General features: G+C 51.5%; 8 protein-coding genes and 1 non-coding gene across 9 annotated transcripts; 4 read left to right on the top strand and 5 right to left on the bottom strand.

Annotated features, from left to right (window-relative positions):
* Positions 1 to 70: 70 nt before the first annotated feature.
* VE01_01137 (uncharacterized protein) lies at positions 71 to 1,971 on the top strand. The gene has a single exon (XM_018270663.2). The coding sequence runs from the start codon at positions 376 to 378 to the stop codon at positions 1,831 to 1,833; it is 1,458 nt and encodes a 485-aa protein (XP_018134530.2). The 5' UTR covers positions 71 to 375; the 3' UTR covers positions 1,834 to 1,971.
* Positions 1,972 to 2,339: 368 nt separating this feature from the next.
* On the top strand, positions 2,340 to 4,401 carry VE01_01136 (uncharacterized protein). Its single transcript, XM_018270662.2, has 2 exons — positions 2,340 to 2,879; positions 2,971 to 4,401. Exons 1-2 carry the CDS (start codon positions 2,705 to 2,707, stop codon positions 3,762 to 3,764), a joined length of 969 nt encoding a protein of 322 aa, XP_018134529.1. The 5' UTR covers positions 2,340 to 2,704; the 3' UTR covers positions 3,765 to 4,401.
* Positions 3,805 to 5,267, bottom strand: VE01_01135 (uncharacterized protein). Its single transcript, XM_059463332.1, has 6 exons — positions 5,031 to 5,267; positions 4,933 to 4,981; positions 4,814 to 4,879; positions 4,619 to 4,761; positions 4,267 to 4,558; positions 3,805 to 4,212 (listed from the first exon to the last, which is right to left on the bottom strand). The coding sequence occupies exons 1-6, from the start codon at positions 5,122 to 5,124 to the stop codon at positions 3,933 to 3,935; spliced, it is 924 nt and encodes a 307-aa protein (XP_059320062.1). The 5' UTR covers positions 5,125 to 5,267; the 3' UTR covers positions 3,805 to 3,932.
* A 552-nt stretch (positions 5,268 to 5,819) lies between these two features.
* Positions 5,820 to 5,906, bottom strand: VE01_01134 (the record flags this gene model as incomplete). The annotated part of the gene is made up of 1 exon: positions 5,820 to 5,906. It is a non-coding gene; the product is annotated as a tRNA-Val (tRNA).
* A 1,601-nt stretch (positions 5,907 to 7,507) lies between these two features.
* On the bottom strand, positions 7,508 to 9,512 carry PSD1 (phosphatidylserine decarboxylase 1). Its single transcript, XM_018270660.2, has 3 exons — positions 9,056 to 9,512; positions 8,863 to 8,994; positions 7,508 to 8,810 (listed from the first exon to the last, which is right to left on the bottom strand). Exons 1-3 carry the CDS (start codon positions 9,457 to 9,459, stop codon positions 7,739 to 7,741), a joined length of 1,608 nt encoding a protein of 535 aa, XP_018134533.1. The 5' UTR covers positions 9,460 to 9,512; the 3' UTR covers positions 7,508 to 7,738.
* Positions 9,513 to 9,645: 133 nt separating this feature from the next.
* Positions 9,646 to 11,604, top strand: VE01_01132 (uncharacterized protein). Its single transcript, XM_018270659.2, has 2 exons — positions 9,646 to 10,084; positions 10,136 to 11,604. Exons 1-2 carry the CDS (start codon positions 9,827 to 9,829, stop codon positions 11,468 to 11,470), a joined length of 1,593 nt encoding a protein of 530 aa, XP_018134532.1. The 5' UTR covers positions 9,646 to 9,826; the 3' UTR covers positions 11,471 to 11,604.
* A 583-nt stretch (positions 11,605 to 12,187) lies between these two features.
* VE01_01131 (uncharacterized protein) lies at positions 12,188 to 14,570 on the bottom strand. The gene has a single exon (XM_018270658.2). The coding sequence runs from the start codon at positions 14,477 to 14,479 to the stop codon at positions 12,461 to 12,463; it is 2,019 nt and encodes a 672-aa protein (XP_018134535.1). The 5' UTR covers positions 14,480 to 14,570; the 3' UTR covers positions 12,188 to 12,460.
* Positions 14,571 to 14,737: 167 nt separating this feature from the next.
* Positions 14,738 to 16,149, top strand: VE01_01130 (uncharacterized protein). The gene has a single exon (XM_018270657.2). The coding sequence runs from the start codon at positions 14,947 to 14,949 to the stop codon at positions 15,796 to 15,798; it is 852 nt and encodes a 283-aa protein (XP_018134534.1). The 5' UTR covers positions 14,738 to 14,946; the 3' UTR covers positions 15,799 to 16,149.
* A 729-nt stretch (positions 16,150 to 16,878) lies between these two features.
* VE01_01129 (uncharacterized protein) lies at positions 16,879 to 18,915 on the bottom strand. The gene is made up of 2 exons (XM_018270656.2): positions 18,550 to 18,915; positions 16,879 to 18,496 (listed from the first exon to the last, which is right to left on the bottom strand). Exons 1-2 carry the CDS (start codon positions 18,743 to 18,745, stop codon positions 17,034 to 17,036), a joined length of 1,659 nt encoding a protein of 552 aa, XP_018134357.2. The 5' UTR covers positions 18,746 to 18,915; the 3' UTR covers positions 16,879 to 17,033.
* Between the last annotated feature and the right edge of the window lie 557 nt (positions 18,916 to 19,472).

Below are 19,472 nucleotides of genomic sequence, written 5' to 3'. Positions count from 1 at the left end.
TAACTAACGTGACATACCATTTTCGTAATTGCTCCCTCCAAAGTGTCGATTCAACGATTATAAGGCGAAACGCAGATGAAGAGGCGAAAGGAGAGTGGTGGATGAGTATATTGTAACCATGGTCCATTCTGTCGGTGCGACACACTATCCATCTAGCTGTTCCCATAAAGTTCGGTACTAACGAGATGGGGAAACTTTCTACCTCATATATACCACTTCAACTCACGCGGAATCTCGATTTCACTCATATGTGCGTCAGCGCGCAAGTTCTACGCATTCGGTCATCCCACTCGCTTCCCGTGTGGTGGCGAAATGCGGGAAGCAACCATATTACCTATATATCATTTGGCTTTGTACGCTATTCGTTAATTATGTATGAATTACACTTATCATAGCTACTATACCAGTCTTAAATCGAAAGGATTCACCCGAATGCCCAGCCTCGAAGCTCGCCGAACGCCGCTGAACCCTACAGATAGGGCCAACCGAGCCGCCAAATTGCCAGGCTCACAGGGCAAGAAGACAGCAGCGCACGATAATCCGCTGACGAAGAACACCCAGATCCAAAACGCAGAGTCAAGAAACCAAGCCCAACATGAATATGAAACCGACAAAGACGCCCCCCACGCCGATCCCGAACTCTTCCACGAGCTAGTCGAAGAGCCAGACCTTGTTTTCGCCGACGACATATATGCACTTGGTGTCACCCATGCCGGACAGCCCGATACCCCACACTCGGTGAGGAAGACTGCCCGCACAGCGACTGGCAACGCAATCAGGCAATCCCACCAGGGTAAACGCCAGCTGAGGAACACCGATCCCAATGTCCACGCCGACCCGGCGCTCTTCCATGAGCTCGTAGAAGAACCTGACCTTGTCTTCGCCGATGACATCTATGCTCTTGGTGTGACTCATGCTGGGACACCAGATCCCCCCCGATTGACAAGGAAGTCCCGCACAACCACCGGCAACACGAGGCAGGCCAACCAGGCTAAGCGCTATATCAGGGTCAGACGCGCTCGTCCTAACGCCGACGATCTCCATTGGGATGACAACCTCATCCACGAAGTCGTCGAAGAGCCAGAGTATATTTTTGGTGAGGACATAGATGCACTTGGCGTTCTCCATGCAGGAGTACCCAACGGTCACCCATCAGGAAGCAAGGCCTCTCGCTCAGTTGGCAACACTGCTGAACCGCTACGCCAGCCAAGGCGCTACGTCAGGGTTAAACGCGCTGTTCCCGCTTCTGACGACCTGCATTGGGATGCTGATGTTATGCACGAGGTTGTTGAGGAACCAGACTATATTTTTGGCGATGACCTTCATGCCCTCGGTGTGAGGCACGCTGGAATCCCTGACCCCCCTCGTCACGCGAGGCGCAGGCTTAGGGTTAAGCGGATTGAACCTAGTGCTAGTGACCTTCACTGGGACGCCGACGTCATGCATGAGGTTGTTGAAGAGCCAGATGCTGTTTTCGGCGAGGACATCGATGCCCTTGGCGTCACCCACGCTGGGGTTCCGGATAACCCTCAATCGACAAAACCGACTGTGCGCAAAGTCATTAGGAATGTAAGGGGGCCAGTCTACGGATCTAAGCACAGGCACAGGCGGCAGCATGCCGATCCAAGACTGTTCCACGAGCTAGTCGAAGAGCCTGATGCAATTTTTGGAGACGATATCGACGCCCTTGGTGTCACCCACGCAGGGGTTCCGGATGATTTTGCTAAAAAGGGGGTTGAGATCAGTGTAAGTGGGGTTCGGCTTAAATTGCAGGCGACAGAAAAAGAGACTTTGGTTACTATTAAATTTCCAGCAACGATGCAATTAGGGTAATTAGGGATGGATCTTAGGTGGATGTCTGCAACTTTATGTACTTTTCTATCTTTAGTATAAAAACAATTTCTGTAGAACGTACACGTATAGCAAGTGACACGTCTAAGTAGCGTAGTTTATTATACTCTGTTAACATAATAGTACATGTTCCGGCCCAACCACCAACCAGTGTTCCCCAAATAGTATTCGAATAGTATTCGGGGTTTTCCCGAATACTCGCCATCTGAGAGTATTCGGCGAATACTCATACGAATCCTCGCCGAATAGTATTTGAGTATTTGCGTATTTTGAGGCTCAACTGTAGTATATAGTAATGAAATATGATAGGCTATAGTGGGATATTTTAAAAGTTAGTGGTCCCTTATTGACAGTCACGTGTACTAGCAAGTGCGATAACTGAATACTAATACTACTTTGCCTGCTAATCTTCGTAGCTTGGCGTTCTGGGCCGTGCATGCCAAGGACTCGAATAGTATTCGAGTCTTAGGCAAATACTCGCCGAATACCCTAGTTTTAGCCCGAATACTGCTCATCGCCGAATACTACTCGAAAACCACAAATACTAATCCTATTCTTGGGGAACACTGCCACCAACTTCGCTGGTTGGCCAACTGGCTGGCCGGCCGAACCAGCAACTCAAAAGTTGGTGGTTCGGCCGGCTAGTTGGTGGCTGGGCCGGAACACATATAATATGTACCTAGGTAATAATTATGCCACACATATTCCTACTTTCTCCAACATCCTCCTGCCCAACACCAATACGATCAGCAATAAAACCACCCATGTCCTGCTTCTTGGCCTGTGTGCACCTACCTACTGCATTCCTGCTCTTGATAGGTCGGTATTGTCTTGGAGTGCGTAGCCGCCAGCCATGCACAGGATGGGCCCCGATGAGAGGAGCTGGGGAGAAATTAGGCACCCTGTGGTCCTGCTCGGTCGGATGCCACAGCAAGCAGAAGTCCGTGTTGTGGAAGATGACTGGACAGGGAGTACAGATGCCGCAGAGCGGAGAAAGCGCCAGAATAGGTTGCATCAAAGAAAGTACCGTAAGTTGTATGCTTTAGAAGAGCACATGCCATGTCATACGTCTAGCTAGACGTCGTGCTCTCTGCACCATATCACTCTAATGCATCACAGGGAAAAAGATAAAGGAACTGAAAATGCTTGCTGCTTCGACTGGCTCATTCGAACAAGGCCCTGGTAAAACTTACCCTAGCGACGATCCACATTCCGTGGCTTGTCTAGACGATATCACCCCTGACACACAGTACACACTACCTGCAGACTTGCACGGCCCTAGTCAGCCCTCTGAGCCCCAATTTAGACATGCCTCGCCTACCTCCGGGCTATCAGCTTCTCAGGTCCAGGGCGTGATCGCACGAGTAGAGAATTCCCTCTCTCAGCAATATATAGTCAGCTCCCCACGCGTTGATCTCCTCCTCACTCTGATCCAATTCAACGTCTTCCGTGCCTTAGTAAGCAACACATTCACTCTCGGGTTTCCATTTACCTGGTTGAGCGCAGAAGCCGACTCCCCCTATAACCTAGGAGAGTCACGCTGGTGTTGTCCTGCCAGTCTGCAGCCTACAGAGCTTCAACGGAAAGTACCACATCACCCGTGGATTGATCTGTTTCCGTTTCCGGCACTGCGAGACAATATGCTATCTCAGGGCGAGGACTTTGATGATGATGATCTATGCCATGATTTGGTAGAGGTATGCCATGCGCCTAGTGAGAGGAGTGGGCTCATTGTCTGGGGTGATCCATGGGATCCTCTTGGCTGGGAAGCTACGACCGAGTTTATCAGCAAATGGGGGTGGATGTTGAGAGGTTCTCCAGAACTGTTGTTTTCGACAAATCATTGGAGGGGGAAACGCGGCGAAGAGGCGATTGTTTTCGATGTCACACCTTTGGAATCAGTGCGTTCTTGATCTCGAGCAGGCTGTTGAACCCCACGACTCGTCTTTGCGTGGCTTTATCATGGTGCATGAAGATACTTTTAGAGCTGTACTTTAATCTTCTAGGATATGGTCAACAATATCAGGTCAAAACCGATTAAAGTTCCTCTGATTTTGTGTTAACAATATTTTGAACATAGACTATCTCACAAACAAGCCCTCTTCAACCGGAGCTGCCGCCATCTGAGCCACTTGGATCTCTTGTATCAGCTCATTTCCAGGATAATCATCAACATCCAAGTCCAAGTATCCCGCAGGAGCCCATTTCCTCGCCGAGACGAACAATGATCTCCCATTTATGGTCGTGTCGGACAGGAGCCTTAGTAGCGCACTCCCAGCATCTTCAGCTTCGGCAAATTGCACTCCGCGAGATTCCACGTGGGCGAACTCCTCGGTTGACAGAATCGAAGTCTTGACGTACCTACATCGATCTATCAGCGGAGCTATGTGAGGATGGGGCTTGGGGCATATTTACCAGGGCGAAATGAGATTGACACGAGTGCCATGGTAAAATGCAGTCCTTCTCAACGTGTGCATGATACCTCGCACTCCCCACTTTGTGCTTGGATACACTGGACCTCGCGGGCAATCAAGGAAGGCAGCTCCGGATCCGATCAGTACCAAGCAAGTATCTTCTTGCTGTGGCGATAGCTTTTCTCCGTTCTGTTTGATGAAATAATGCATCGCGAGCTTGGTCGTGTATAATGTACCCTTCAAATTCACGTCAATTGCTTTCAGATTTGGTTCTGTGGGTTCTTTGTCTTCCCCTGTTTCATTATTGTCAGTTGAAAGTCAAACGCAAGCTCATCCGAGCAGAGGTAAACCACCTGCGAAAGAGAAGACTTGATCTTCGGGACATATGCCTGCATTCGCAACAACATAATCTACCCTTCCAGTGAAAGATGCAGCTTCAGTGAATAGTCGAACCTGGTCGTCCCATTTCGATACATCACATTTCACGAATTTTGCACTTCGAAAATATCAGCGTTGAATGTGAAATTTGACTTTGTGACAAGGCTTACCTTCCTAGACTTAATGCCAATTTGGTACCTCTGTCGGAGTCCATGTCCCCAATGCATACATTGACACTTTCGAAATAGTTAGCGAGGTTGACTTTTCCATGAGATGCATGAGCACAAACCCCGCAGCAGAAAGTGCCTTCACATACGCCTCACCTATTCCATTTGCGCCTATGCACTTCTCAGACACTATCGATATTTTGAACGAGAGTAAGCTTACCTCCGGTGACAATTGCAGTTTTCCCTTTCAGATTTGATGTGTCGAGTGCTTTCTCGCAATCTATTGGCGTTGACATTTGATATCCGGCCATCATAGACTGGAGCTTTGCGTTGGTGAAACCGGGCTGGTTTCTTCAATGAAAAGGAAGAGAGTTAAAGAAGGAAGGAATTGTTTTTAGCATAGATTATCATAGAGAGGCACGAGATGTTCTATATATCTGTCTGCGGAAGGTCCTCCCTAAAATTGATTGGCTGTAGTCATCCCTTCTAACCTGCAGCTTGCTTACTATAAGCTAGTCTAGAAACAGGATGGCTAAAAGGCGGGAAAGCGGAATTCCTTTGGCCCTGCTTCGCTTAAACCTTTGGCAACCATCGCTCATCCAATCGTTTGTAATAGAAGGGATGAAGATGGAGATGAAGCTGTTGATTCGACGACAACAACAGCCCCGACTCATCTGGGTGCTCCTCCCTAATCCTCCGCCATCTCAATTGCACAGTAATCCAATGGAGCACACCTTCAAAGGACATGTGAGAGTCATTGTGTTGTTTCGTGGGTTGGGATCATGGAGCCGGTTTTATATAAGTATACAAAATTTAAAATATACTCAAAAAATATATGTGACTTAATAAAGTCAGTTAAAAAAGGCAACCACGCCGTTCGCACCTTCCTCGACTTTTACTTTACTGTCCGAACTACTACAACGTACCTTCCCAATCTCAACGGCGTCATCTACGTACTCCTTTTCTATAAAAATGATATATAAAAATATAAAAAATCACCAAAAAATAGTGACCAGGCTGGGGTTCGATCCCAGGACCTTTTCGGGACATATTGAAATGTTAACGAAACGTGATAACCAACTACACCACCCGGCCTATTTGATTGGACTCTAGAGGAGTATTATTTTATATGTATCAGGCTGCTGTGGATGTGAAAGAAAAATTATAGGTTGTGGGTCACGGGAATATCACGGGATTTTAGTGTGGTGATGGCATGGTAGCCAATCAGATTTTGAGGTTGAACTTAAATCTGACCTTCCTCAGTCTTAAGTTCCACCTCAAAATCTGATTGGCTATTTCTAGATCTTCTATTACTAATTTAATATCTAAATAACTAATATAGCTAACGCCAATAAATGCGAAAAGCTGTCATTACTATACAAGAAAGCCTACCTACAACATAATATCCTCCAACTTCATCTCTGGGTTCGCAGCAAACGCCTCAATAATCCTGCAGATCTTGTCCGACATGTCCGTAGCCTTCTCCTGGGGTAGCACTCGAGACTTACCACATATTTGAACCTACAATCGATTCGGATGTGGCTCAGTGAATATCCAAATCTCATCCAGCGGTTTGAAACGAGCAAATCTGGAAAGCTCGACATCAATGAGATCATCATCACGCTCACCCCCGTTTCTAACGCCGACGGATTTCCGTAATGGGAACTTGTAACTGAACTCGATATTCTGATGCTGCACAATAAAATTCAACGGCGTCCCAGCAGGCCAATCAGTGCTGTGCTCAAAAATCTCGCGGAGCTCGACGTGTTCATGCAGTAGGTGCCCAGCTTGTCCACTTGATAAGACTGCTGTTCTGCATGGAAGAAAACATTCAGCCTGGTCAATATCGATAACCAGAGTTATATCACAGATCTGTAAATAGTGCTGTTTTTTATTCGGTCGTTCTTCCTCATAAGACTCATATTGGGAAATGAGATATGGATGAATACCTCGTCACCTTGTCCTCCTTTATCACGACAGCCCAACTCACCTGCATTTTTCTAACCCGGGCCCTGGTGAAGTACAATACCCGTATTAAAATATGGGTAGTGGCACTCACCTACATTAGAGACAGACCACCCCTCAGCTTTGAAGAGTTCATTCTGTTTTAGTCTGAGTCCGCGAGGTCGCTAATAAACCCATATGTTGCTTCTTCACGCTCCCGGTTGATGAGAAGAATATATCGTACACACCGATCTGCACCGTATCTACCTCAGCAAATCCCCAGAGGAGAAGAACCCAGACAGTGGCTAAAAGGTACATAGGTCTTTCTGTTCCAGGCTGCTTGTCTGGTTCTCACAGGCGGAGCAAGAACATGATTTGAGGATTCTTGATTTTCTTAGAGTGCAAGAAGACAAGACAACTTCGTAGCCCCCCACCTATTTTCTGGTGCGCCTTCTGGTGAGTTGCTATCATTGCGGATGGGAAGAGGCATTTTTCGGCGCGAAGGATAGCTGCATTCTCATGCGACTGGATTGTCATTTTGTGTACGCGTTATGTAGCTCGAGAGCGGGCGTTCAATTTCAATTCGAGACTTTGTTTCTGTACACAGGAGCAATTTCTTAGAAGTATAATAGTAACGATATATTAACGGACTTATAGCTGGGAGAAGAAGGAGCTTGGCCATCTTAAAGAAGAGGCCTCCTCAACCCCATTAAAGACCGTAATGTGATCTTCACAGCATTGGCTAGTTAGGGGTCTTGATATTATTTATATTTGCTATAAACAATTAAGCGGCAATGAGTTATACTAAATGCTCTAGCTGACTGGTATGCGTAGTCCTTCCACAGCCTTGCGAGCCGCATGAATGGGCAACCTGTCTATTTTCCAAAACTCCGTAAATGATAACCAAAGAACCAGGTTGGTGGTACCAGGCCATACATATGAGTACATGAATTCCACCCATATGTCTTACCGATATACATGCATCTATACCTTCTCATCTACCCACCCTAGGGCCTCCCCAACCTTAACTCTCTGGCCATTCCTGACTCCCCAATTCCAACCTCCCTTTCTCCACTGCCCCTCTCCATCCCACCCCTCTTTCTCCCCCATCTCGCCCTCTGGCGCCTCGAAAACCAGTACGACCGTACTCCCCAACCTGAACCCACCCATTTCCTCTCCCCTCCCTAACGCGCGCCCATGCAGCACGCGACTAGCAGCCCCGTACGTAGCCTCTGCATATCCATTAGGCGATTTGTCCGCCGCCTTATCCGACAGCAAGGAGTTAGTGCGGAGTTCGGCGTCGAAGTTGATGACGATACTGCCGACGTTCGTAGCGCCTACGGGCGTCATGCTGAAGAACCCATGGCGCCAGCGACCAAGAAGGGCGACGCGCTCATTGAGTGTGAACAGCCCTGGAAGAGTGCGCTGGAGGTACGGTGACACAGAGTAGAGTTCTCCTGCGAAATGGCGGCGCTTCTCAGCTACCCATGCGGTGGGGGAGTGGAATCTGTGGTAGTCGCCCGGCGCGAGGTAGATGACGCAGTAGTAGAGAGCAGTGCGGCGGGGTGGGTTGTACCATGGAACAGCGAGGGAGTCGGTGACTTCTTCTTCGGAGGGAGGGAGGGAGGGTGTCGACGCGTCGGTTGGTGGGGGGTGCGGGCTTGATGGGGCCCCGGAGAGGAGGCCGGGGAGGGTGTAGCGGATGCCGTTTAGGATAGCAAATTCCTCGTCGCGCTTGACGAGGGCCTCAGATTCGACGTGCTGATGGTGGTGCGCAGGGGTTTCGCGGGCGAAGAGGTGGGAGGGCGAGGAGAGGTTGGGGGCCGAGGATGGGTGCGAGGTTCCGAGAAGGGCGTCAAGGGAGTAGGTCATACCCTTTACTTGCTCGACTTCGCCGCCATCGATAAGGCCGAAAGAGAGGACGCGGCCATCGGCGGGGGAGAGAAGGGCAGACGGGTTAGGGTCTAGGGGGCGTACGCCAGGACGGAGGGTACGCGAGAAGAATGCTGCCAGGTTGGGATAGGCGTGTAGGTCGGGTTCGGAGACTTCGGAGAGGCTGGAGGGGTTAGCTGGAATGATGCTTTGGGGTGTGATAGGGGGGAACATACTTAACGCCGAAGATCCAGGAGTATAGTTTAAAGCCGGGTACGCGGAGATAGTAGGGAATGACGAGCTCGTTGAAGCGACCCCAGAGGCGCGACATCGCTTTAAGGGGGAGAGTCGACATGACTTGGACTTGCCTGCGCCAGACGTTAGCAGCTGCTGGAGAAGTCATCGAGGAGAATTGTAGGATTTACGTACCAAGGACCAGTGGGCCGTATCCTCTTCCTCCTGTATGGCTCGCCCTCCTCTTCACGTCTCGCCTTCTTCTCCCGCTCATTGATCTTGTACAGCTGGGCGAGACCAAGGAACCCAATCCCCAGCGCTGCAGGTATGGGATACCATCTGATTTTCGTACTCCTCAATGCCCTCCCCAACCTCCGGTGAAAAGGTTCGCCCTGCTCCTGTTTCCTTTTCCCCCCCTTGCCTGTCGAGAATGGTCGCTTCCCAGGCTGATGCCCGCGACGGCCGTTATGCCCACTATGATCCATATGCACGAACCTGCTCGATTGCTGCTGATATCTAAATTGGGGGCGTTGATGTGATGTTCTGAGGAGACATGTCGACGGCGACGGCAACGCCCTGAGCGTGCGTGGGGCGCGCATTGTTGGGGTTGTATAAATTAATTTTAAATTTGACGCCCGCGGTTATGCCATTGAGGCTTGTGAAGAGGGCCAGAGCAAGCTATGACGATTTTGTCGCTGTCGGAGCGGCGCTACTCGCTTGCCGGAGGACGCGGCCGATGGGAAGGCTACGTGGAACCAAATGTAGGGAAGGCGGTACCTGGATGAATAAGTTCGATCCAATGCATTTCTTTGGAATATCATGAGCGCCTGCTTTGAACATTTAGGACTGACTCTTTCGAAAAGCTCCAGCGCCAGCGAGGCCTGAGGGGACTTCTCAGAACAATCTGTCGTCTCCCATGAGAACTATAGCTTCGACCTACGCTTTATCATCCGCTTCATAATCAATATGGCGACCACGATAGCTGCCAACAATGACGCGCCGGCGTCGCAAACCTTTACGCTTCATATCATCTCGCCGTCGTTGGGCTCCCATGGTCCATTCTCTTTCCCAAACCTGCCGATTGCTACAACTGTCCAGCAACTGAAGGCCAAGATCCGTGAGAGGGTCCAGACGAAGCCGCATGATGACCACCAGAGGCTTATCCATAGAGGCCGCCAATTGACGGAAGTAGAAACTATGGCAGATATATTTGGGAAAGAAACAGTACGAATACCCATCCACTATCCATATACCTCCGTGCTAACTTGTTCATAGCTGAGCAACGAGGATTCGCAATCATTACACTTAGTCTTACGACCACCGGCGCAAGACCCTCCGCCTTATATGCCAACTCCCCAGCCACGCACGACTCAACAGAACAGTCAAACACAACCACAAGCAGTGCCTTTCCAGACTGAAACCCCTCCATCCTCGTCTCAACTGCCCCAGCAGACGTTTCCTACAATGCACGCACCTGTCCCCGTTGGCCCAACCGAAACTGGAGCTCACCAGCCTGCACCCACCAGCGCTCCAACGGTCTACATACTCTCCACGCCTAGTGGGCCCCGAGCCCTTCTACTCAGCAATCCCTCCTCTTACTACACTTCATCCCCGACTGCTACTACTGCCCTGCCACACGCCCACGCCGCTCATACCCCCCACCAGCCTGGACAGCAACCAATATACCAGCCTCAGCACTTCCAGCCTCAGCACTACCAACCCCAGCATTTCCAGCCTCAACCCCGACCTCACCCCCAAGCTCGCCGCCAGGCTCAACTACAAGCTCAACACCATGGAGCGCAACCAGAACCCGTTCTGATGGGCCACCAAGGCAACCCCGCCGCTGCGGGCGCTCTTGCTGCCCAACTCGCACCGCACATATGGCTCGTCGTTCGCTTAATCGGCTTCGTCTGGTTCTTCACCTCCGGCAACACCAGCTGGTGGCGCTGGTGCATGATCACAGGCCTCAGCGTCGTCTTCTTCTTCATCAACACGGGCCTCATCGACTGGGCCCCAATCCGCCGCCACCTGGAGAACCTGATCCCCCTCGCCATGCCCGCAGTTAACCCCGAGGGCGCGGCGGCCGGGGGGGCTGCAGCAGCTGGGGCTGGGGCTGGTACGGAGGGTAGGGCTGGAGAACTGGATCCGCAGCGCGTTGCGCAGCGGTTGATAGAGCAGCGTCAGCGTCAGAATGCAGGGTGGTTCATGTCGCAGGTGCGGAGGGTAGAGCACGCGACGCTGCTGTTTTTGGCGAGCTTGTGGCCTGGGGTTGGGGAGAGACATGTTGCGGCAAGGGAAGAGGAAGATAATGCGCGGAGGCGGAGGGAGGAGGCTGCTGAAGCGGAGAGAGTGGCTGCAGAAACCGCCGCTCAGGAGGCTGCGCAGGCGGCGGCTGGCGAGGGAGCGGAGAAGGAAGATGGCGGCGGGGACGTAGGAGAATCGGATAAGGCGACGGGTGAGGGACTGAGCACAGCGGAGGAGATACTAGTGGCCCAGGGTGAGGCAAGTGGTGAAGGGATTGGAGCGAGGGAGCTACCGGAGACCCAGGCTGAGGGAAGTGGTGACGGGGGTGTCGCTGGGCCACAGTCTCGGTTGGCGAGGGATTGGTAGGAGGGTCGGCTTTTGATATACAACTTTGGGATTATATTGTACGAATGACATGAGGGGCGTTAATAGCGTATTGTTTAACACGAATGCGCTGGGAGCAGGACATGCGGATGCATTAGAGACGCTACAACAGAATAGAAATTCATACTTTTCTTCAGCTCTAAGTGCCACCCTGCATCTAGAGGCTGTTGGGTGGGGATGTGAGCCATATTTTGAACTACAAACAGTCTAGAAAAGGAAGTTTGGGCTGGTCTCGTGCGCAACAGGGTGAATGTGTCGACAAACTATTCAGGCGCCGGAAGTGAACGAACCAGCCAGAACGATAGAAGAGCTTGAGGGCAGGATTCGTCCCTCACACCCCCACCGTTGATACTTCTTACCGCCGCTAATTTATGCTGTCATCTCCATCTTGTCAACTTTCCTTCTTGTCACCGCCCGACCATTGCCCCATGTTCTCCCTCTCCCTTGCTCGTCACGAGAGCTACTTCAGTTCGACCCGACCTCTAATACTTGGTATCATGGATCTCTAGGTCGAAATTTGTCTGCGATGAGTGTTGATTATCGCGTCTACACAACTATCAATAAAGTAATTCCATACCGAAGACCATCGGTATCATCTCAACATGTTTGTTTAATGGCTACGAACATTCCTTGGAGCGAAAAACCATATTCTGAAACTGAACCAGAGAAACTAGATTCACTTTCTAATACGAAGTTTCCCTCAATTCTATAATAAACCCAGGCCAAGATGTGAAGAAGCTATAGCACAGTTTCTAAAGTATAAACACCAACGAAGAACTGAATACCCCGGTTATGAACAAAAAAAATATGTATGTATTACTATCGTACGCAAAGAAAGTGACAATCCCGTCATCTCTCCTGCAATCCCCAAACTCCAATAATCGAGCTCGTCTATACAAAACCCCAACCCCCAATCAAAACACCCCATCATCATACATCGCTGCCTTTCCAGCAACAGAAATTAATACATACTTACAACCTCACCCTCCCATCCTGATTCCCCCCGAACAATCTAGTCACGCTCCCCTCCCCCCTCGAGTGTCCCGACTCCCCATCCCCCCCCATCCACTTCGGCTTCTTCAGCCCCTGTATCCAGTCAGGCGTCTCAATAGTATCAATCGTATTCCTGACTCTATGTCCGAACGACCCAAAGAACCCCTCATCCCCAGTCTCATTAACATGTGGCCGGACACTGGAATTCACCCTCGGCGCCGCCGTTGAGCGAGACGCGAGGTTGGATGCAGCGATGGCAGGGCCGTTGCTGCTACTACCCGCGCCGTTTTGCGGGTTGCGCAGGTGTGCGAGCGAGGCGCTCCCGCCGACTTCGCGTTCGATGAGGTCGCGGCCTTCGCGCCACCCGCCGGTGCCGTAGCCGGTGGCGTTTTCCTCGTCATCACTGTCATCATCGAGGCTGAAGCCCAGCATGCGCTTCGCCTTTCCATAGAAGTTGAAGAGTGCAGCGGAGACGGGGATTAAAATGAAGATTGGGAAGAAGTAATCGAAACCCGTGCCCAGGGGTGTGAGGTTGATGAGTTTGCCGAGGAACTTGTAGAAGATCGTCTTCTCGTAGACGTCGGGGGTGAGGAAGGTCATGAAATTGTAGGAGAGTGGGACGGAGAGACGGGCAACTTGCATGGCGTACCAGAATGCCGATTCGTAGCCTGTGTTGCGCCTGACGAGGGCGCGGCCGCGCCAGACTTTGACTTCGGTCATGGATGTTAGGGCTGCGGCGCACATGTAGAAGATCCACCCTGCTGCGATCATCTGGCCTGGGAAGCCGATTTGGCCGCGGTCGCTGTTTGGGTGGTGGACTACGGTGCGTGAGATGACGGAGAGGTTCGAGTTGACTAGCTTGATGACTTCGGACCAGACGATGCAGACTGAAGCCACGGAGAGGAGGCCGGCGAAAAGGATCCTCATATAGGGAACCATGTGGTAATAATATAAATAACGGGTATATGGCGTGAAGATAGTGAGGCGCTCAAAGAACGATGCGCGGGGAGAAGATGCTCCGATTTCGAGCTTTTTGGAAGCCGCGGAGTCAAGGATAGCTTGGGTTGCGACGGAGTTCTGAACTAGTCTGTCCCATTCGTCCATATATCGTATGCGCTTGTGACGGGCTCTGGTGAGAGATCTTGTAAGATCTGCGAGGTAATTCTCTGTTATAACCGTCGGTACAGACACTGCTGGTATCGACATCCGCCGCGACGTCGTCCTCGGCCGCGACTCTGGCAAGTTGCAGAGCTCTCCCAGTTCTTCAATCCATTCCTGGAAATGCATAGCAGTTCCCGATTTCCTCTGGCTCAGCAACATAACCTGCGCCTCCAGCACCTCCAATCTCTCAATCGAATCATCCATCGACTCATGGATCTTCGGAGCCGAAGCTTGTATGCGTCGTAAACTCTCACTAATATTCGCCTTCCGGAACAACGACCTAGGAATCGCCACCAATCCATGGCCCATCAAGTAAATAGCCAGAATCAAACCCCACACATACGCCAACGCCATTATCAACCCCTTCAACGACGTCGGCGTCACACCGGCCGAGATGAAGACGTAGATCAGGCCCAGGATACCCGATCCGAAAACCATGGCTTGGTATTTAGCGTTTGAGCGCAGCGAGTACATCAGTTTCGCCTGGACGTCGCGGTGTCCGGCGTCTGAGAACTCAGCGAGGATAGGGAGGATGAACCATGTCAGGCCAAAGGTGAGCCAGTATGTGATTCTCCAGGAGACGAGGAGTGTGCGTTCCTGCAGCCAGATGCCTCTTGTTCCATCGTCGGTTCCGGCATTGGATGCGAGGTCTATGGGTACCAGGAAGACGATGCTCGTCGGTAATGCTAAGGCGAAGAAAATAGGAACGAGAATGTATGCGGGTGTAGTTCGTAAGGGGAGGTAGTAGCGCAGTACCAAGATGACGGCGAGCGATATGACGATGAGGCAGATGCCGGCGAAGATCTCGGAGCCGATGGGCGCTGAAGATAACAGCATCGTGTGTCCCGTTGCTTGTTATATCATCCGTAATTTTTGTTTCTTGTCTAAGACCGCGGAGTACACATCGTATTTTTGAGATTGCGATATGGGGAACGATTGCGGACATGACGGTGCTAAAGGGGAGACTCGATGATGCGGCCCTCGCATGCGCTAATCCCGATGTGGAGTTGGGCGGGCGGTGAGACCAGGCACAATATTCGTTATCGGCACCATGGAGCAGATGACAATTAACGCAAAATTACTTCCAGGCGGTAACGTGAGTAACATTATATTTTTTCCACAAGGACTTTTTCCATATATTATCGTATTTGAAACTACATGATCCTAAATCTGAGTCCCAACACTTCACACCCTCCGTTTTCAAAATCCAGTTAGAGTGTCGCGCGGGGAAGCACGAGTCTTATCTCAAATCTGAGTGTTGGGCATCAAATTTGGCATATATCTGAGTGCGCGCGCCCAAAACAATGTTGACCGACAAGATCCGCCTCTCCGGCCCCGAAACCACAGACCCAGAAGACTACTTGGGTCAATCTCTGGGCGTAATCTTCCCGGACGACATCACCAACCAGCACGGCGACCTCGACCACGCCGTAATCTACCAATCACCTCGCTTCGGCGACATCAAGCTCGAGCTGGCCGATCCCCAGGGCGCCGATAACCGCAAACTCTTTTCCCACTTCCTATGGAACGCTGGGATCCAGCTGGCGGAGTTCATCGAGGAGGAGGGGGACTGGGATGTGAGGGGGAAGAAGGTGCTCGAGCTGGGCGCGGGGACCGGACTTTCGGGGATTGTGGCGGCGAGGGCGGGGGCGGAAAGTGTGGTTATCACTGATTATCCGGCGCCCGAGGTCGTGGCGAATGTCAGGAAGAATGTGGAGGTGAACTTACCGGAAGAGATGAGGATAGGGAGGGAAGGGAAACCAGCAACTTGTCTTGTAGAAGGTCACGAGTGGGGGAGATTGTCTGAGGATGACAGTTTCGTGCAGGGCCACAAGGGTAGCTTTGACGTTATCCTGGTCGCCGATTGCCTGTGGATGCCATGGCAGCATAAGGAGTTGATGAAAAGCATAGCCTGGTTTCTAAATCCTGGTGGAAAGGCTTGGGTGGTCTCCGGCTTCCACTCTGGTAGGGAAAAGATGGCTGGTTTTTATAACGCCGCATTGCTCACTGAGCACGGTATGGAGGTGGAATCAATAGTTGAGAGGGACCCGGAAGGGCGCGAAAGGGAATGGGTCACTGAAAGAAAGTTTGAAGGTGTGACGGATACGGAGAGGAAGCGCTGGCTTGTTATTTCAGTGCTGAGGAAGAGAGGATGAAGGCGCTGGGAGTTGTGGTCGATGGGTGAGACTGGTCTTTGAAGAAGCATTGCCAAGGGGTCTTGGGACTGGGCTAATCCCCGCGCCAAGCGAGTCCAGCCCATTTATGAGGATTAAGTTACATAAGAAGGGTTGGGAAAGGTCGAATAGAGTCAAAGGTCGAAATTAAATGGCCATTGGTTCGATAGTAATGTCCCAGGCTCATGGGTGATCTGCATTGTTGCATCTTGTGTCTTTTGGAAGACTAGTTGGTGGTTGACGCTATAAAAACATCTCCGAAATATTGACAGAAAAATAATAAACAATAAAAATAAACAAAAGGACGTTTAATAGACACATAAAACCACCGACAAGTAATAAATACTATTAAATAAGCACTTACTCCTAAGTTTACAAACGATTAAGTCATCGAAGGTGCGGCCCCTTTGCTAGCGGCGGCATTGTGATAAGTGCCGAAACCTAAAAATAAGGTACGCCAACGTTACTAAACACCGGATTTAGATAGCTTCAATGATGGAACAGGTATATGTCGCTCCTTCCCTTGTTACACTGTACGTTCCTTCCTTCTCAAGTCGGTCGTTCCTTCCCTCTAGAGTCGGCCGTTCCTTCCCTATTTCAAGGGTCGCTCCTTCCCTCTGATGTCAGTCGCTCCTTCTATTTTTACCCAGTCGTTCCTTCCTTTGGAGTCAGTTGTCCTTTCCCTATTTAAAATATTTTCAAGGGTCGTTCCTTCCCCCTAAAGCCAGCCGTTCCTTCCTTCTGAAGCCGGTCGTCGGTAGTTCCTTCCGTCTGGAGTCGGCCGTTCCTTCCATATTTAATAGACCGTGCCTTCCATATTTAACTATTTCATGGGTACTCATAGGGTGGGATAAATGGGAGTTTTCCTGAGGAGAAGGGGGGATGGGGGGGGTGGTTAGTTGGTGGAGGTAGACTGATGGAGGGGCTTTGGGAAGGGGTACGAGAGAGAGAGGTGTGGGTGGTGGCTGGAAGTAAGGGGGTTTGGATTTACGTAAGGCGGGAATGGGGGAGGTACTATGGAATGGAGTAGTAATTGCACCGGAAATGAGAATACATGCAATATGGGGGTAGAAAAAAGATTTAATTTTTGTTTGGAGAGAAGCTTGCGCTACTGCGATACTTGGAAGATAGCGGCGACGATGGAGCAGTCACCATCGACACTTACCGCCTCACCTCCTCCCCCGCCACTAGCACACCCCGCCTCCCCCGCTAACCATCTAATCCACCAAGATCTTCCCCTCCAGCGCGGAGAAGTTCTCAAAGAAACTCTCAAACAACCTGACCGCATGCTCAATATCCTCCGCCCCGCCACACTCCCTCACACTATGCATACTCAACTGCGCATTCCCCAGATCCAGGGTCCTCGTTCCCAGAGCCGCAGACAGCATAGGACCAATCGTGCTTCCACACGAGGAATCATTCCTTACCACAAACAACTGCAGCGGCACACCCCCCTCCCCCTCCGTCTTACCGCCCGACTTCGCCTTGCGTGCCATCTCCTGCAACAACACAATCCCCGGCGAGCTAGTAGCATACCTCGCATTAGCATTAATCTTAATAACCGTCCCCTTATTCATCTCCGGCCTATGATCGGACTCGTATTTCTGCGCATAGTTGGGGTTGACAGAATGCGCCATATCGGCTGAGATCAAAAACGACGACGCGAGAGTCTGCTCATACGCCGTCGAGATATCCGCATCCGACTCCCTGCGCACCTTCTCATACGAGACCTCGCTCCCCGACTCGTGAGCTGGCAACACGCTGAGCCGGCGGAGCACAGCAGGGAGCAGATTCGACGCCGCGCCCTGCGCGGTCGTGCTCCCGATCTCCTCGTGGTCGAAGCAGGCGATTAGACGGATGGAGGATTCGTCGTCGAGCGCTGAGGGGGAGGAGAGGGACTCGATGAGCCCGAGGACGGCGCAGTAGGTCATCTCGAGGTTGTCGAGGCGCGCGGAGTAGATGAGTTCGTTGTTGAGGCCGCCGCGGCAGGGGGGCTGGGTGTCGTAGAGGACGAGCTCGAAGTCGATTACGTCTTGGACTGCAACACCGGCGTGCTCGGCGATGATCTCCATGATGTAGGGGTGGTGGCGCTCGGTCATGGCGCGGAGGGGGGAAGCGTGCGAGTCCTCGCCCGCCTCGGACTCCGATTTCTTCTCGTCGGGCTTAACGCCCGTTCGGTTGAGTTCTGCGGCGACGAGGCCGGCGATGGGGAAGAGTTCCGTCTCCTTGTTTGGGTTGAACTCTGATGACCTGTCTAAATGGATCGCCAGCGTCGGGATCCGCACGATTGGCCGATCAACTTTAACCAGCGTCTGGACAAAGTTGCCCTCCTTATCCCTCACCATGACTCTCCCCGCAATGCTCAGATCGCGATCAAACCACGTATGCCAGATCCCCCCGCCATACGTCTCGACGCCGATCTGGAGGAAGCCCGAGTTGGTCTTCTTGCTAACGGGCTTGAGGCGCAGGGTGGGTGAGTCGGTGTGTGCGCCGATCATGGCGATGGGGTTTCCGGATTTCCATTTTGCGCCGATGGCGAAGGCGACGATGGAGGAGCCGTTGCGGGTTAGGTAGTACTTTCCGCCGGGTTGCAGGGTGGTGGACCAGGATTCGCGCTCTTGGATTGGTTTGAAACCTGAGGCTTCGAGGCGCTTGATGGCGGATTGGACGGCGTGGAATGCTGGGAGTTGTGTCAGTGGGGGAAGTGGTTGAGGAGGAAGTGCTGCAACTAACGCGTTGGAGACGACCCAACGAAGTCGAGGAAGTCATCGACCCTAGCAGCAGAAGCCATGGCGTCTTGTTTCTGGGGAGTGAGAAGGGTAGTTGAGAAAGGTCTGATTGTAACTCTAGCAGTCCTGAGCGCGAGATTGGGATTCCTGAAGCTGAGGAGGAGTGAAGATGTGGGTTTGGCCGTCCGGAGGAGGGACATTTAGATCACGAGGTTCTAAAGCCGATGGTGAGCGGTGGGGGAGTTGGGGTAAGGCTGTGGACGAGCCTGGTGTTGAGTGGTGGCCGCACTTGGCGATCGAACCGAGAGGGGTGGCTAGGGCGCTAGGACGCTTTGGGGTATTCAGATGTGACGAGAAATATGAACGTGGTAGGTTGCATTGGAGCGTTGCATAATGTGTGGGAATGGGAAATAAATCGTGAGAATTTTAACGCGCGGCCGGGTGGAATTCATTTCATTTCATTTCATCTAGGGGGATTTGGTATTTATTGTTGCCGTGGAGGGTTTGTACCGTACTATACTTACTGTGAGATTGACTACGATTTCACGATTTGGGAGAGTCAATCGCCAAACGTATCCCCAAAGCCAAGCAAATAAACATCATTTCCTCACACCGTGTCACTCACCCCAAACCAGCAAATCGACTCGAAAGGCAACATAAAAATATAGAAATCTCGTTCAGAGGCGTTCGTACTCGCCCACCACCATCTGGGCGCTTCAAATATGCAGAACAAGGTCACACCGTGTTGGTACAGAACCAACATGTCTCAAACACATCCCATACAACTTCCGTGGCATACTGTACGTTGGCCGTGCAGCCCTCAATCCTGAGGAAGAGAGGAATGCCAAATACTCTTTTCCCTCTCGTAATACCGCCAACTGCTCACAGCTCCAAAGGAGGGGCGCAATGCCAATTCCTATATACCGT

The sequence above is a fragment of the Pseudogymnoascus verrucosus genome (genome assembly GCF_001662655.1).
Source record: "Pseudogymnoascus verrucosus strain UAMH 10579 unplaced genomic scaffold scaffold_3, whole genome shotgun sequence".
NCBI lineage: Eukaryota > Fungi > Ascomycota > Leotiomycetes > Thelebolales > Thelebolaceae > Pseudogymnoascus > Pseudogymnoascus verrucosus.
The sequence above is the reverse complement of the archived record's forward strand: the minus strand, read 5'-3'. Positions and strand labels throughout refer to the sequence as shown.

Excerpts from the sequence above, each read along its gene's own strand:
- VE01_01137 (XM_018270663.2), top strand. The coding sequence starts at position 376 with ATGAATTACACTTATCATAGCTACTATACCAGTCTTAAATCGAAAGGA.
- VE01_01136 (XM_018270662.2), top strand. The coding sequence starts at position 2,705 with ATGCACAGGATGGGCCCCGATGAGAGGAGCTGGGGAGAAATTAGGCAC. Across the intron at positions 2,880-2,970 it reads GTTGCATCAAAGAAAGTACC|GGAAAAAGATAAAGGAACTG; the intron begins GTAAGTTGTATG and ends AATGCATCACAG.
- VE01_01135 (XM_059463332.1), bottom strand. The coding sequence starts at position 5,124 with ATGATGGCCGGATATCAAATGTCAACGCCAATAGATTGCGAGAAAGCA. Across the intron at positions 4,982-5,030 it reads AACTGCAATTGTCACCGGAG|GCGCAAATGGAATAGGTGAG; the intron begins GTAAGCTTACTC and ends AGAAGTGCATAG. Across the intron at positions 4,762-4,813 it reads TTGGCATTAAGTCTAGGAAG|TGCAAAATTCGTGAAATGTG; the intron begins GTAAGCCTTGTC and ends ATATTTTCGAAG.
- PSD1 (XM_018270660.2), bottom strand. The coding sequence starts at position 9,459 with ATGCGCGCCCCACGCACGCTCAGGGCGTTGCCGTCGCCGTCGACATGT. Across the intron at positions 8,995-9,055 it reads ATACGGCCCACTGGTCCTTG|GCAAGTCCAAGTCATGTCGA; the intron begins GTACGTAAATCC and ends CGTCTGGCGCAG. Across the intron at positions 8,811-8,862 it reads TCCTGGATCTTCGGCGTTAA|CCTCTCCGAAGTCTCCGAAC; the intron begins GTATGTTCCCCC and ends TAACCCCTCCAG.
- VE01_01132 (XM_018270659.2), top strand. The coding sequence starts at position 9,827 with ATGGCGACCACGATAGCTGCCAACAATGACGCGCCGGCGTCGCAAACC. Across the intron at positions 10,085-10,135 it reads ATATATTTGGGAAAGAAACA|CTGAGCAACGAGGATTCGCA; the intron begins GTACGAATACCC and ends ACTTGTTCATAG.
- VE01_01131 (XM_018270658.2), bottom strand. The coding sequence starts at position 14,479 with ATGCTGTTATCTTCAGCGCCCATCGGCTCCGAGATCTTCGCCGGCATC.
- VE01_01130 (XM_018270657.2), top strand. The coding sequence starts at position 14,947 with ATGTTGACCGACAAGATCCGCCTCTCCGGCCCCGAAACCACAGACCCA.
- VE01_01129 (XM_018270656.2), bottom strand. The coding sequence starts at position 18,745 with ATGTCCCTCCTCCGGACGGCCAAACCCACATCTTCACTCCTCCTCAGC. Across the intron at positions 18,497-18,549 it reads CGTTGGGTCGTCTCCAACGC|CATTCCACGCCGTCCAATCC; the intron begins GTTAGTTGCAGC and ends CACAACTCCCAG.